A 16,595-nucleotide genomic window follows, 5' to 3' on the forward strand; every position below is an offset into this window, starting at 1 on the left:
GCTATAAATTCAGATTTAACATCACAGAAATAAACTGCATTTTAAAATATATAAAAATAGAAAAATTATTTTAATTTGTAATATTATTTTACAATATTACAGTTTTTACTGTATCAAACATAGTAAAACGATTCTCTTTAGAAAGGCACTTTTGTATCATAGTAATTGCAGCAAGTTGCTTCTATTTCCTCAAGGATTGTGTTATTTTGAGGCCCTCAGTTTCATTGGAGCCCAATCATCCAGCTCTCTGCTCACATTACCTCACCAGCAGTTAGCTGATCTGAAGGCTGGGCCAATAGGGGAGATGTTCTTCCAGTCAAACCGGCTCTTTTGGCTCAGTGGCTTTTAAGATGAGAAGTGAGAGAGAGAGAGAGAGAGAGAGCTTGTAAAGCCGGTTAGGTGAGCTTTTGCTTTGTTAACAAATCTTAAGCCTCATGCAGACTTCGTTTTAAATCATCAGATTACTTCTTATCAATGACCTTTGGTCTGGATATACTTTATACTTAAATTAAGAGGCACAGTATGTTTTCATAGCTTGGTTGAATCAACGTTTGTGGGGCTGGATAATGCTGAACGTCCTCTCATTTGCACAAGTTATCTTCAAAGAATTTAAAGAGGAAATTAGTTTGTAGTGTCATCATGCTGTTTTTGTGAATTCTAACAAAAAATGTTCTCTTCAATTTTTCAAGTTTGGGTATAAGTGCTTCCAAATAATCCACTTCAGTATCATTTTTCCATCATTTTAACAATGAAAAATATGTAAAGCTTCTTCAGAAACTCTTGATGATACCCATTCTTTCAGATTGAGTAAGTGAGAACCAGTTAAGTTTAAACATTTGGTAGATGTCATAGGAAGCACAGCTGGACTACATGCCAGCCTTGCATGCATTGCATTCTTCCAGTAATACTACGATTAGTGCTGACAAATGATAACACTGATGTCTGAACTGTCCCAGATCAAAGGATTATATGGCTCTTGTATGCTTCCTTTTTTTAGCTTAGTGTCAAGAACTTAATCTGACTCATAGCAGTGTTCAGCAGCAGCGCCTTTCTATCTTTCTTTAACTACTTAAAAATAACAACGTTGTCACCTCACTAATGAAAAATGTAAGTCATGGAACAGCGTTGATGAGATATTTCTGTCTGTGTTTTTTAAAGCAATTTCCCTAAACATTTTTGTCCGGACAATGTCTTCTGCATTTATTCCTGGTTCTTTTTCGGTTGTAGGAAGCTGTTTAAAATACCTTAAATTCACTGACAATATATGGGAACTGTAACGTCTGTCAAGCAATCTGAATCAAGCATTCTTGAGCGCTGTGGTATCCTTGCAATAAAGCTGTTTTTTTTTTGTTTTTTTTTTTTGCAGTTAAGCTGTTTTCTGTGAATGTGTGAGACTTCTGATACTGCTATGTAATTAACCATAAACAAAATTCAGTAAATGGTAAAACTATTTGCACTATAAAGCAGTGGTTTTATGATAACGGTGATAAATTAAAATAATATGATATCTTTGCAATGTAACAGCTAAAATAGCTGGAAGTTGCTAGCACCAAACTTAAAGATAAGGTGGACAACAAGGATGTCACATAGAATACCATGCAGCTATTTGAAAATATAGCAGTATGTTTTTTGAGGTTTCTTATGTGGAATGGTGATTTAGGGTGTACTCACACTAGGCACGGTTGCCATGAACCGGGCCTGAGTACGATTGTCCCCCCTCCCCCTCTGGCCTGCACTCACATAGGGTTTCAGCATTCGTGCCGGAGCACGCTTACGTCATATGGTGCGACGGTTTCAGGATAAACAGGAAGAGCGGCGCTCTCTGAACACAATGGAGTCCATCGCTCTGTTTTCTTTGTGGATAATTTTGTGTCGTTTGGTCCAACAAGCATTTCACCTCTGCCGTAGACCAAAGCGACCCTTTCCCTGCCATGTTGGTTTTGGAGCGTCGCAAAACCGTGACGCAACACGTCCTGTTCCGTGCTCCAGCACGGTTAGCGCTCACACTGCATGCGAACCGCGCCCGAGTCCAACTGAACCGTGCTCTGGCCCACCTCTTCCAAGCGGGCCAGGGCCGGCTAATCGAGCCGCACCCAGGCACGGTTCGGAGCACTCACACTAGTCAAACGAACCGCGCTTTGGTGGTAAAACACACTCGGGCACGGTTCAAACTGGCTAGTGTGAGTACACCCTTAAGGGACGATGTTGTTCTCATCAGCCAATGATCTTGTCATTTAACAAGCCTTAGCAAGCTTGTGAGAGTTATTGCGACTTGATGCACCACTGGTAAACATGTTCTGATGTCAGCTTGTCTTCTGTTTCGGTCCTGGCTCAGATGGTTGAAAAGTCTGGGATACTGTTGGTTGTTGTTATCATCTTGTCCTTACTTGCTATTGCACCACTCAGTTGGCTCATGTAGATGCACCCCCACCCCTACATGCAAAGTGTGAGAAAGGCACCACCTCCATATTCTCACCCTTGATGGACCTATCATAATTAATTCACTTATCTTAACAGATGCATCTCGTTATAACTATAAAGTTATTGATATTCCTGGAACTTTATATTGGCTGTTTGTGTTGCCAGTTTGTCTTGGAATATGACTTCATGTGTGTATTACACTATTCGAAGGAGCTTCTAAACTTCTTCACTAAAATAAAGTGACCAATTTTGAATGCTCTGCAGCCAAACCAAACAGAAGACTTTTCTGCAACATTAATGACGAGATTAATGAAGCAATAAGACTTTTACATTATTTTATAAAATAAATTACTTTTCAAATAACTTAAATTAAATAACATCATATGTAACTTTAATATCTGTCAGCCAACCATAATGAAGCATTCTAGACAATTGTAGTATCCACGTTATTTTGCAACATAAAAGTAATCTATATATACAAGTGGGTATAGAAAAAAATCACCACCATTTAAAATAATGACACTTTGTTGCTTTGCAGCCTGAAATTATGTTTTAATATCTAGCTGTATGTACTCAGTGCAGCTTATAACAATTAAGTGAAAAATATAATACCAACATGTCAGAAAAAAATAAAGAAAAATAAACAGAATCACTGAGTTGAATAAAGGGGTCACCTCCTCCTAAAAATGACTTGTAAACTCAATCAGGTGTAGCTAATCACCTTCTCACACTTCTGGCACACAAAGCAGCAGCATTGAACAGCTGTGGTTTTTTAGATGAGCTCAGCATGAAAAGAGCTTTCCTGGAGGATTTCAGTCCATGGTAGTGCAACTGAAGCAAACAATCAACCATGGGTGGCAAGGCACTGTCAAAAGATCTCAGGGATAAAGTTGTGGACGGGCACAAGTCAGGAGATGGATACTGAAACTTTTAAAATGCCCTATCAAAACCTAGAAGGACAGTGAAGTATATTATTAAGAAGTGGAAAGTATTTGGTATAACACAGACCCTCCCTGCAGCATGGCATCACTCCAAACTGGAAAAAGGAAAAATGGATGTGGCAAAATATCATCAAATTCTTGAAGAAAATCTGCTGTCCTCTGCCAGAAAGTTGTCAATGGGAAGAAGGTTTACCTTCCAAAATGACAATGATCCAAAGCAAACAGCACAACTGAGCACACAGTGGTTGAAGGAGAAAAAGGTGAAAATCCTTGCATGGCCTAGTCAGAGACGAGACTTATGGTGCTTTTTTTTCACTGCGTATGACTTGGCTCGGTACGGCACTGATCCACTCTGCTCTGTTTGCGTTTCCACTGCAGTTTAGTATCAGTTTAGAGTGGGCAGGATTATTCATATGTCGTTATTGTTGGGCCACGATTCCTGAAAAACCGTTTTATTCTGTATCTCCCAATCAAACTCTCGCTGGATACGCTCCTGAAAATGAAAGTCGTGACATTTGCAAAGAATTGATGCTCTGCATTTAGCCCATCCAATTGCACACACAAAGCAGTGAACACACCGTGAACACACACCTGGAGCAGTGGGCAGCTATATATCCAGTGCCCCATGGAGCAAATGGGGGTTCAGCGCCTAGCTCAAGGACACTTGAGCCATGGGTATTGAGGGTGGAAGAGAGCACTGTTCATTAACCCCCATTTTTGGGTTGTTAAAAAAGGTAACCTCATTCAAAACAGGTGTGTTTGATCCTTCTCTGGCTGTGCTGATTTAAATCTAGTGGTTCTGTTGTGTTTGTGTTGCAAGTTCAGTGACACAGTTAGTGACATTTCACTCCAGCCAATGACTGCAGTCCACAACAATCACCATCAAATTAAACTAAACTTGAGCAGTTCTGCAAAGAAGAGTGGGAAAATATTGCCCATAAGTCTACTGTCAATGTGCAAAGTTAGTAGAGACAATCCACTGTAACAGTTCTATGCCGTAAATTCGGCCTACATAGATGGTTCTCTAGGTTTTAGAACAGGGCCTATGACATACAGTGAGAGAAATTATGAAATAATTAATGGAAATCAAAATACAGCAAAGTGAAATGTCTGCATGTAACACTCTCATGTGACAAGATTGCATCTTTGTTTTTATGTTGCCCGAGATGGATCTTTTGTTGGTCCGACTCAGCAAGTCGTTGCTCAATGGCTTTCAAAAGGTCGAACTATAACGTGGACATTAGAGCCATGCAATTGATTTAGTTCAGTGGTCAAAATGATACCATCATATTGAACAGTCCAATCAAGGCTTATATCAGCTCATCAGTCTTGGGAAATCAGACCAATCTGAGGATCAGGAATCTGAGTGGCATGATTTCTTTGAAGATGGACATTCGAGATGCACTGAAAGACATTTACTATAGCAGCCGATGAATTCTCTAATGAGGCAATCTATTATGTACATGTTATCAAGCAATCAGTGTTCACAAGATCAAATGACTGCTTACCAGTTATCTGTCAATACAACCAGGAACAGATTTAACATGAGTCTGTCGTATGTGTGAGAACTGAAACCATAACAGCTTATAAGCCACACACCCGAAACTGGGGATGAATCAAATAAATATGACAGTGAGTGAGTGTGGGAGTGTGTAACGTTAAAGGCCTGCAGGCAGTTCACTAGACAACAGCTGTGAGACAAGCAGAGGCCCTTGAGCTGTCCGTTATCCCAACTTTTATTATCCTGGTTAAAACTTTCCTTTCGCTCCAGCAATCCAGAAAAATATTTGCTGTCCAATTGTCCAATTTGTTCTGGACGTAAATAAAGTTCTAACTAATTTGAATGCATAAAAACTACAAATTAAATAATTTTGAAATAAAGAAAAAAGTATTTTTGCTACTTCTTTTTCTTTCTTTTTAAAAGCACCACTTTTACTAATGTTCATACTTAGTTTTAGGGATGTTGTAAAAACTTTTTTTAAATGCTTTTTATGCTTTATTTATATCTAGGGAACAGTATAATAAAGACTTTTAAAAAATAGTGTTGTTGCATTTACAACTAGTTTAAATGACAAATGTTACATTGACAATTAGTGAAGTTCTATAATTATTAAACTGAAATAAATTAAAGCTAAATAGAAGCACTAAAATAAATATAAAATCGGAAAAACCAAATGATTAAAACTTAAACTAAAACGTTACTGAAACTAGAAAATAATTAAAAAAAACGAAAATATTTATGAATACTATAATAGTATAGAAATAAAAGAAAAATAAGTTTGGTAGGCAACCTAGAACACATTAGCAACTGTTTAGCAACATGCTAAAAATCCCTCAAACACCCTGGCTAAAACAAGCTAGCAACTAGCATTAGTTACACACATTCAGTGGCTGAAGAAATGCAAAAATCTTGTTAGCATTTCGAAAGAATTAGGAAAATCCCATTTTGAAAGTAAAACTTTTTGAGATTCAAATCAAAACATTGTGTTAATAAAAGAAAACAAGCCGCAAATAAGTCCCAACGGCCTTTGCATCATCTTGTCTGTGAATCAGCCTTTGGCAATAACAGTAATCAGTGATTTGGCTGACCAGGAACAGGCCGGGTCTGTGACTGTGTACCTGTTTCCTCTCTGGAGGCCTGTAGGTAAATCTGACAGGAGTGAAACTCATTGAAACTGGCTGTGTGCCAGAGAAAGCACTAGTCAGTTTAGTCTGAGGCCTGGGAAAAGGGGCGGGCAAGAAAGCTAACAAAGGGGTGAGTAACCGTTTCTTTAACCACAAAGTGAGACGAACACCTCACCATTCATGGGAACCTAAACCTGTCAGGCCTGGCCTTTGTTGCTCAACATGTGGAAAGGGTATCATCCTAGACTCAAAAGCACCAATGCATCCTCAAGGAAATGTGGGTGTGTGTTAGAGTTAGAGTTAGAGAAGATTAGTTTAATCACTTCATGTCAGGCTAATGATGGAAAGTGTTTACTTAGAAATGTTCACTATACTATTATTAATTATAATACAAAATTATATCACATATTTTAGAGTAGCCAATAAATGAAATATAATTTAGTTTTTTATTTATAATAAAAAGGAACATAATAAAAATGTTGTTGCTCATAGAATAGATTAAATAGAAAATTCTGTATGGTTTGATTCCAATCATTCATACTGACTTTGGTCTAACAAACATGAGGTCATGCGTCATTTGATATTTCATATTGTTAGGAGTGGCAACACTTAATCTAGTCCTCATAATCTATAATGGTTCACTTCAGTGCAACAGAAATTAGTCAAGCTGTGCGACTCATTCAAACAGGGTGCTTGCTCTTCAGGTAGCAAGAGTGTAAGTGATTCATTGTTGTTGGGCTTACCAGAGTCTGTGTTGCAGCAATGGTGAGCAAGACCATCATCATGCCCATGAGAATTTCACTATGTGATTTTTTTTCTTCATTTAAGCAGGTACTGATGGCTGTCATTACTTGACTGTTTAATGTTTAATGATATCTGAGTTTACATGTAAAGTTTAAAGGTTAACAGTTGTGACAGAAATTTGAATTTGATCAAGAAAATTATAGATTGTGACTGCAGAGGATCCATTGGTGAACAGGTTTTGTAATGCTAAATCTGTTCTGATTAAGAGATAAATCATCTAGATCTTGGATGCACTGAAGGTGTATTCGTTTTTATAAATAAAAAAATTGTTCGTGAACCATTCCTTCAAAACCATGTACCTGTACAAGTCTATGGGAAGTTCGAATGCATTAAGCATTTTAAAAAAGAAAAATGAATTTGGTGTTTTTATTTAGACTACATTTATATAATATATATATATATATATATATATATATATATATATATATATATATATATATATATATATCTCCTAGGGTTTAAGGATGTAGAACGTAAAAAAAAAGTTTAGCCAGCGTAACAGACTGAATTTCATTTTGAGCAGTTCACTACAAACAACAGCAACAAACCCTTTATCTTCTGTTTACACTTCAAGGGTACGTGCGTGATATCCTCTCCCACATTCATCTGAGCTCGGCTCAAAGTCACAGTGTGGGTCGCCGGAGTAAACAAGTGTGAGTTCACAATGTATTCATATCCCTTCAGTCCCTGACACTTCTCTGTGTCTCATTTACACCCTCTGAAGATTTTTGCTCCCCCGCGAAGTACTCAGGGTGTTTGGGAAGCGTATTCAGATCAATAACATTTGTTTGCTGGGTACAGAATTTAGTAACACAAAGTGTGTAAGCAAAGCAATATTTGTTCTCATAACTATATATTTAATTGAGTCATTAAGTTATTTTTAATCAAAGTAAACGTAAAAATTCACTAGCTCCTTTGAATTATTTTGGGGAAAAATATTTTAATTGGTAACAAAATGTATATGTTGTTATTCAGCAAAAATACTGTACTGTATTTTTGATCAAATAAATGCAACCTTGTTGAGCATAAAAAAAAGACAAAATTTTTGTACAAATCATACCAGCTTTTGAATGATGTAAAATCTTACATTGTTGCTTAACGAAGCTTAATATTTTAAATTAGGGAACAATATCCATTTTCAACATTGTTTATTTTATATTTAAGAGGAACTTTATACGATTTCACATATAACACTTAAAGCAGGAAAGAAGAAGAAATTGCCCATTTGCATTGTGAAAACAAGCAAAATGGAAATGTATTTTTGCCCTATACATTTATTTTTAGATGATGCAAAGAAACACTGAAGGAGAAGCGGTTTAAAAGTGCTGCTTGGATTTGATCAAAAGGCAAAACAATAGTGAAGACAGATAAAATGATCAAGCGGTACATCCTTCTTGCCTGAGGCATCAAAACAGAACTGTTAAAAACTAACAGCATTTTTAAAAAAAAAGAGAACTTCCACAAGAAGCATATTTGCAACAAAGACAGTACTGTTTACCCTGTGAGAAGAACACACTGTCAGTAAAAGAGTAAATAATAAACATAATCAAGCTACAGCTCCACAAAATGGGCTGGGCTCCTATACTTTCATCTGTGTATGTGCTCTCACACTACATTTACACACGAAAGGACGCTAACCCCGTCTTAGGAAACCAGAAACCACTCTGCCAAATTTTCCCAGTTGCAGGAAACCATTTTCACATAAGTCTAATTATCTTATCTTGCCAATTTGCAAGACAATCCCCAGCTCAGATTTATCAGGAGAACAGGCTGAATCATTGTAAGAGTGATGTTGGATTTATGTGGTCACAGGCACCTAAGAAGGAGAAAACACACACTGGCTTCAGTTTGGGCTGTTGCATATGAAAGAGACCGTCTAAGTAGGGCCCGGCACAAAAGAGATAAGACAGATACCCACTCTTGTCCCCTCGACCATCAGAGACATCTCCACGTGAGCACCATTCAAGCTTTGAACAGGCAGCTATGCAAATTCATTCATATACATATGGTGGGTGCTCTTTGTGAACAATTTAAGGAGTAGTTTTCTCTAATCCTTCTTCATAATGTGTCTATAAATCTTACTGCATTTGTGATTAAAACGCTCCTTAAACATTGTGTTGAGTAACACAAAAGCTCTCAAACGTCACTCGAACATTTCCTGGGAAGTTTCCCACAGATCAAACAACTCCACCCAAAGAATAAAGCTATATGACCGTAGGTAAACACACAGTCCAGAATAAATTAATATCTCATGTAAACAGTCTAGACATTTGGACCCGCAGGGTCAGATGAAGCAGAAGAACTTCTTCCAGCTGCATTTGGAAAAAGCTTTAGCTCGTCTGTCTGAAAGTCTCCGTTTTTTGGCCTTCCTGGCCTTGTTTTTAATAGCCGTGAATATTGCCGCGTCGAAGGCCTCCTTTAGGTTCTTCTGGGTCAGGGCCGAACACTCCACGTACTCGGCGGCCCTGATCTTCTCAGCGAGGCTCCGCGCCTGTGAGCTGAGCACGGGTTTGACCTTGTACCTGTCCAAGTCTATGAGAATGTTAACGTCCAACAGAAGGTCCGACTGAGTTCCCACTAAAATGATGGGGGAGGACGGGTTACACGCACGAATCTCAGGGATCCATTTCTTGGTTATGTTCTCGAACGACGTGGGGTTAACCACGCTGAAGCAGAGAAGGAAGACATCGGTGTGTGCGTAAGACAGAGATCTGAATTCATCAAATTCTTCCTGCAAGTCAAAGCCAACGACAGATAAGAACAATTGACAAAGTTAAACAAAACTTTACATACTCTTTAGTTGCCACTTTACAGACTTTTAACAAAGTTTACAACTTACAAACATTTTCAACAAAATCTACTCTTACATTTTTTTATTACATTGTTTACATTTTTTCATGTTTACAATTTTTAAACATTTCTGAACAAAGTTTCCACTTTACAAAAAAATGTTTGCAGATGAAAAACTAAACGGTTACAGATGACTAACTTTCTGAACAAAGTTGACATACTTTATCCATTTACAAAATGTAAACTCTCAAGATACAACTTCAGTGAAATGTGATTAAATTGACCACAGACAGACCAAACAGTTGAAACTATTACCTGTCCAGCTGTATCCATCAGCTGAATCCGCACAGGGGTACCATTCACCTGAACTTGTCCTGAAGAAGCAGAATTGAAAAACTTAAGTTTTCATCCTCATGATTCATCTGATTATTTAAACATCAGGGTTTAGAAGGGGTCAAATATCATCAGCTCACCTGAGAAGACGTCAAACGCCGTCTGTTTGTAATCCGTAGGGTATCCATTGGTTGTGTAGCTGACAATCATACTAGTCTTCCCAACCGCGCCATCCCCAACCAGCATACAGCTGATCGCAGGCTCCAGCGCCTCGTCCTGCTCTAAACACACGGACGGATCTCTCGACTCGTGGTAAAAGTAGTCCATTTGAGGTGGCATGTCCAACAATTAAAGCCAAGAAGAAGGGTCTTCAGGAATACTTGTTAAACTCCACAGTATTGGGTTGCGACTTTGTTGAGACTGATGAGTGACTCATTACTTTCACAGCTCAAAGGCTGAATTGACTCTCTCTGATCTGTGACGGGACATCTCTGTGCCTTTTGAATCAGCGAGACGGAGACGCTTGACTTTGCATAGCCACGCCCACCACAGTCACGGACCTCAATGAAAGAACAAATCTTTCGGTTTCAACATAGATGAACCATTTAATGATTTTTAATCCCATAAGATTCTCAATGAAACAAAATGCATGTCTTTTTTAATCTGTTCAATAAAATATATTTTACTACTGGGGAGCTTTGTGTTATGCAATTAAACAGACCCTTTAAAAATTAAATGCACCAAGCGTAGAAAAGAGTAGTGTCCTGAGGCGTTTGACACAATTATCATCTTTAAGAGGAAAAACTGGACCAGTTCGATTGACTTGTTATAGCCGTGTAAAACTTTTACAAATAAAGACGATCTGGACTTTCATTTTTATTGTTAGACCTTAGTCTTTGGATCTGGATTTAAAATATTATTGGACTGCCATGATTGTTTAAAAAAATAATGTAGATTTCTTTTTTTTTTTCTTTTTTTTTTACAAAAAACGTAAAAACAACAATTTCGAACAATAAACCTAAAATAAGTGTAATATTTAATTACACAAAATTTCAATGCATTAGAAATCGAGAATCGATTCTTAACTGAACAGTGCCACTACGTGGACAGATAAAAAACAACAGTGACATTTTGTCACGTTAATCACATGATATTCATCAGCTGACCAAGACAACGATGCCTTGCACACAACGCAGCTCGGTCTTTTAGTTATTTTCCTTATTCATTGATAAAATATAATTTAGAGATCCATTTCGTTTTATTTTGTATTTGTTTTAGTTCCAGTATATATTCCTTAGCACATTGCGGGGGTAACTTTATATCAGTAAATTAGCTTTTGAACTGGACATTTAGCTCACATGCTAGCGTGTTATGGGTGGGAGCGGCTGGTAGAAATACTGTACGTCGTCTTTACATACAGTGTAAACACAGTTTCAGTGTTTGTTACACATACTTTAGTTTTGTGAATATATGATAATTTGCAATGGCATCTATTCTGGATCAATATGAAGATTCTCAGAACATCCGTCAACACAGCCGTGTGTCTGCGGCCAACATCGGGATCACTCATTCAGGTACAAACCTTTACATCTCCATCATTTTTATCATATTTGCAGTCATTATGATTCCATTTTTTGATAATTTGGTGTGACTGTGGCACTTTACATTAAGTTTTTTTCCGTTCAAAGGGTTTGTGAATGTAAGGTTGGAGGAAGAGAAACCTATTTTCAACAAGCAGCGTATCGATTTCTCACCTCCCGAAAAAATCAACCATTTCTCAGTGTGCAACAACCAGTTATGCATGAGTCTGGGGAAAGACACCCTGCTGAGGTAAAGCTGTGATTTCTCGACTCTGTGTAATCCACAAATGTTTATTTGAGAGATCTTGCAGTTGCTAAGATTTGCATTGATTAGTTTATGTACATGCAATTAGTGATCGTCTATTTTACTGTCTGAGTATTGAAAGGTGAAAGGACTGAGCAGCGAGGATGTGAGCCATCAAATACAATCCTCTTTGAAATGCATATTTAATCTTGTCACGTTATGTTCAATTGGGATAAAAATCACTTAATTTGCCATTTATTTGTGTTATTGTAATCAATTACTAATTATGATTAATTAACATCATACATGCATTCCTGTAAAAAAACTTTTAAAAACATTTACAGAGCAGTTTAAAATGTAACGTTGTCATGCATATTATGTTTCAGAATTGATCTCGGAAAACCTGATCAGCCAAATCAGATTGAACTGGGAAGAAAGGATGATAGCAAAGTGCACAAACTTTTCTTAGATCCTACAGGTAATGACGTGTCAGTGTTCACACCTTGTTGTAAGAGGATTTAAATGCATTCCTGCCATCTATTAGATGTCATTAGACACATAAGTGGTTTGATTAGATATCCATGGAAATTAGTATGATGAAAGAAACATTGCAAAGCAGTTTAATAGATGTGAACTGGGAAATGTATATTTTCAATGCTGGTAAAACGAGTACAATGAATAAACACATGAATGTAATCGGTTTTTGAGATTATTTATAATGCTTTATAATGCATTTTCATTAAGAGAAACGGGTTATCTGTTTAAACCTGGTCTTAAGATCTGTCTTGTGTGATCCATTCACAGATGGTCAGGTGAGACCGTTGTTTTGTTTTTAACAATTACTCTATTTTTATTTTTGTGTTGCAGTAAATAGTACAAGCAAATCAGTTTAATTATATTTTGCCATTTATGGGGCCATTTAAAGTTTTAATAAATAATATTAACTCATTTTAAAATAAATAGGAATTGATAAATAAATTAAATAAGTTTATATTTACAAATAGAAATATACAACTGTAATTTTATTTTTGTTTAAAGCTTTAGAGTTTGAAATCTTGTTTTGGCAATCTATAGATTGAGGGATGAGTAGGCTAATCGATTTTTTTATTTTTATTTTAAACTGGTTAGCTTGGTCTTGATTATCTTGTGATAGTATATAGCACAAATTGTACCATAATGTTTTGCTATGTAAGTCGTCATGATTTTAATGTTTAATAATATTGAATAATTTAAAAAATTAATGTTAAATAATACATATTCTAAAATGTATATAGATAAATGTGTGAGTGTGATTTTGTGTGTGTGTGTGTGTATATACATAAACACACACACACATACACACACACACATATAGATAGATATGTATGTATGTATATATATATATATATATATATATATATATATATATATAAACACACACACACACACACACACACACACACACACACACACACACACACACATATATATATATATATATATATATATATATATATATATTCTCTTCAGCACAGTTGACAAGTGATTAGGCTGATCAGATGAATTAGCTTTTAAAATACAAATGTGACACGATCATTTTATACCCATTTACACCTAGCATTGATTCAAGATGGATCTTATACCAAAAAAAAAACCTCAGGCCTGGCTTTGATAAATTTCTAATTTAAAAATCTGCTTTTTTAATGCAATCTTTAAAGTGACCTTATCAATTGCCTTACAGGGTCACATTTAGTCATCAGCCTCGCCACAAACGAATGTGTATACCTAAACCGAAACACTCAAAAGGTCCGAAGTCTGTCACGATGGAGAGGTCACCTGATTGAGAGCATAGGATGGAACAAATTAACAGGCTCTGAGACCAACACCGGGCCGATTCTGGTCGGCACCAGCCAGGGAATCATCTTTGAAGCGGAGATCTCTGCCTCCGAGGGCTCTCTGTTCAACACTAACCCAGACCAGTACTTCAGACAGGTTCATTCCCTGGAGGAGGATGGGAAGCCAGCTCCGGTTTGTTGCCTCGAGGTGGAACGTGGCTTGGAATCCAAGTACTTCATTGTTGCGACCACACGGAAACGCCTCTTCCAGTTCGTAGGAAAGCTGGCGGAGGGATCCGAGCAGCAGGGGTTCAGCTCCATCTTTGCCCAGAACCAGGATCTCCTACCCAGCTTCCAGGAGTTTCCAGTCAATATGGGCTACAGTGAGATTACGTTCTACACCTCGAAGCTGCGCAGTTCCCCGAAGGCCTTTGCATGGATGATGGGAAATGGGGTTTTGTATGGACAGCTTGACTACGTGCGGCCCGACTCTCTACTCAGTGATGTTCAAGTGTGGGAATACACACCAGACATTGATCTAAACTTCATCAAGCCCATCTCTATAGTACTCACACAGTTTCACTTCCTGCTCCTGCTCCCAGATCGCGTCAAGGGTATCTGCACTCTGAATGGGCAGGTAGTGCACGAAGATGTGTTTCCAGAGAAGTTCGGCACGCTAAAAAAGATGATCAAAGATCCCATCACTGGGCTCGTGTGGATCTACACCGAGAAAGCTGTGTTTCGCTACCACATCCAGAGGGAGGCGCGGGACGTTTGGCAGATGTACATGAGCATGAATAAGTTTGACCTGGCCAAAGAGTACTGCAAAGACCGCCCAGAATGCCTAGATATGGTGCTCGCCAAAGAGGCCGAGCACTGCTTCCAGAACAAGCGCTACATGGAGAGCGCCAAATGCTATGCTCTCACTCAGAACTACTTTGAAGAGATTGCGCTGAGGTTCATCGAGGCCAAGCAGGAGGAGGCCTTGAAAGAGTTTCTGATTAAGAAGCTGAGCAACTTCAAGCCCACAGAGAAGACTCAGATCACCCTGCTGGTCACCTGGCTGACAGAACTCTATCTCAACCAGCTTGGTCAACTGGAGGCCGATGACGGCAAACAACACCTCTTCCTGGAGACCCGCGAAGAGTTCCGCACCTTTCTTAAAAGCCCCAAACACAAAGAGTGCTTCTACAACAATCGCAACACCATCTACGACCTGCTCGCTAGTCACGGCGACGTGGACAACATGGTGTATTTCTCGGTCATCATGCAAGATTATGAACGCGTTATATCTCATTACTGCCAGCATGACGACTACAGCGCAGCTTTAGATGTTCTCTCCAAACACTGCGACGACAAGCTCTTCTACAAGTTCTCCCCGGTCCTCATGCAGCACATCCCCAAAAAGGTGGTCGATGCATGGATTCAGATGGGAAATCGGTTGGATCCCAAGAATCTGATCCCAGCACTGGTGAACTACAGCCAGATGGGCAGTATGCAGCAGATAAACGAGACCATCCGGTACATGGAGTTCTGTGTTTATGAGCTGGATGTCAAAGACGAAGCCATTCACAATTACTTGCTCTCGCTTTATGCCAAACACAAGCCAGATTCTCTGTTGTGGTACCTCGAACAAGCAGGAACGCATGTCTCCGACATCCACTATGACTTGAAATATGCCTTGCGCCTTTGTGCCGAACATGGGTACCTGCAGGCCTGTGTCTTGGTGTACAAGATTATGGAGCTGTATGAGGAAGCTGTGGATCTAGCTCTACAGGTATGTGTGATTATAATCTCTTACAATCTCCTTGAATTTCTGTTAAGGACCTACCCCCCAATGATGAAGCTTTTTACTTTATTATGATATTAGAACATTTTTATCGACCTGCATTTTTTAAATTCCATAAATAAATTCCTGTATTTATCCATTTAGGTGGATGTAGATTTGGCCAAGTCTTGCGCCGACCTTCCAGAGGACGACGAGGAGTTGAGGAAGAAGCTGTGGCTGAAGATTGCTCGTCATGTGGTTCAGGAGGAGAAAGATGTCAAGAAGGCCATGAACTGTCTGTCCAGTTGCAACCTTCTTAAGATTGAGGACATCTTGCCTTTCTTTCCAGATTTTGTTACGATAGACCACTTCAAGGAGGCTATTTGCAACTCCCTGGAAGAGTACAACCAACACATTGAGGAGCTGAAACAAGAAATGGAGGAGGCCACGGAAAGTGCCAAACGCATCCGTGAAGACATCCAGGAGATGAGGAACAAGTACGGCGTGGTGGAGTCTCAGGAAAAATGTGCCACTTGTGATTTCCCATTGCTCAACCGACCTTTCTATCTCTTCCTTTGTGGGCACATGTTCCATTATGATTGCCTTTTACAGGAAGTCATCCCTCACCTCTCTTCCTATAAGCAGAATAAATTGGAGGAGCTACAGAAGAAGCTGGCAGCGACCACGCAGACCACCAAATCCAGGCACAGGCCCAGAGAGGAGGATACGGTCAGCTTAGGCAAGGGTCAAGGAAGCAGAGAGCAGATCAAGTCAGACATTGATGACATCATAGCGTGTGAGTGTGTCTACTGTGGAGAGCTAATGATCAAATCCATTGACAAGCCTTTCATAGATCCACAGAAGTTTGATCAAGAGATGTCCAGCTGGCTCTGAAGGACACACTTCTCCATGAGTTCTTTTGAGGGCTGCTGTTGATCATTGTACATATGCTGAAAGTTTAAGTGTTTGTGCATTGTGAAAGTAGTAATTTGTTTAGAATGTTATATGCTACATGCTGAATTAATGAGCATTAACATGATTCTGTTAACAGATATGTACTTTACAAACGGTCTTCTTTGATTTTATGTTGCTTAGTCACTTCAAAATTTAATATGCACTTCATTTTGCATTATGAGTAATGTGAATAATATCTTTCTTTTTTTTAATGTATGCAGCAAAAAATAATAAATGATTGCTATTTGACCAGACTTTGTGTTGTGATATGTCATGGGGCAAATGTGTGCACAGACATTTTATAGAAAATTATTTCATTTT

At 38.4% G+C, this 16,595-nt stretch overlaps 2 protein-coding genes across 2 annotated transcripts; one reads left to right on the top strand and one right to left on the bottom strand.

The window, feature by feature from the left end:
- Positions 1-7,922: 7,922 nt before the first annotated feature.
- LOC127938077 (rho-related GTP-binding protein RhoV) lies at positions 7,923-10,404 on the bottom strand. The gene is made up of 3 exons (XM_052534480.1): positions 10,055-10,404; positions 9,897-9,955; positions 7,923-9,522 (listed from the first exon to the last, which is right to left on the bottom strand). The coding sequence occupies exons 1-3, from the start codon at positions 10,251-10,253 to the stop codon at positions 9,076-9,078; spliced, it is 705 nt and encodes a 234-aa protein (XP_052390440.1). The 5' UTR covers positions 10,254-10,404; the 3' UTR covers positions 7,923-9,075.
- A 651-nt stretch (positions 10,405-11,055) lies between these two features.
- On the top strand, positions 11,056-16,528 carry vps18 (VPS18 core subunit of CORVET and HOPS complexes). The gene is made up of 5 exons (XM_052535426.1): positions 11,056-11,488; positions 11,603-11,744; positions 12,125-12,216; positions 13,459-15,329; positions 15,486-16,528. Exons 1-5 carry the CDS (start codon positions 11,398-11,400, stop codon positions 16,212-16,214), a joined length of 2,925 nt encoding a protein of 974 aa, XP_052391386.1. The 5' UTR covers positions 11,056-11,397; the 3' UTR covers positions 16,215-16,528.
- The last annotated feature ends 67 nt before the right edge of the window (positions 16,529-16,595 follow it).

Source organism: Carassius gibelio, chromosome A20, assembly GCF_023724105.1.
Source record: "Carassius gibelio isolate Cgi1373 ecotype wild population from Czech Republic chromosome A20, carGib1.2-hapl.c, whole genome shotgun sequence".
In the NCBI taxonomy this organism is placed as follows: domain Eukaryota; kingdom Metazoa; phylum Chordata; class Actinopteri; order Cypriniformes; family Cyprinidae; genus Carassius; species Carassius gibelio.

Bases quoted from the DNA above. Each gene is read 5' to 3' on its own strand.
- LOC127938077 (XM_052534480.1), bottom strand. From the start codon at position 10,253: ATGCCACCTCAAATGGACTACTTTTACCACGAGTCGAGAGATCCGTCC. The intron at 9,956-10,054 runs GTGAGCTGATGA...CTGCTTCTTCAG, and splicing joins GGCGTTTGACGTCTTCTCAG to GACAAGTTCAGGTGAATGGT. The intron at 9,523-9,896 runs GTAATAGTTTCA...TTTGACTTGCAG, and splicing joins TGATGGATACAGCTGGACAG to GAAGAATTTGATGAATTCAG.
- vps18 (XM_052535426.1), top strand. From the start codon at position 11,398: ATGGCATCTATTCTGGATCAATATGAAGATTCTCAGAACATCCGTCAA. The intron at 11,745-12,124 runs GTAAAGCTGTGA...ATTATGTTTCAG, and splicing joins GGGAAAGACACCCTGCTGAG to AATTGATCTCGGAAAACCTG. The intron at 15,330-15,485 runs GTATGTGTGATT...TTATCCATTTAG, and splicing joins CTGTGGATCTAGCTCTACAG to GTGGATGTAGATTTGGCCAA.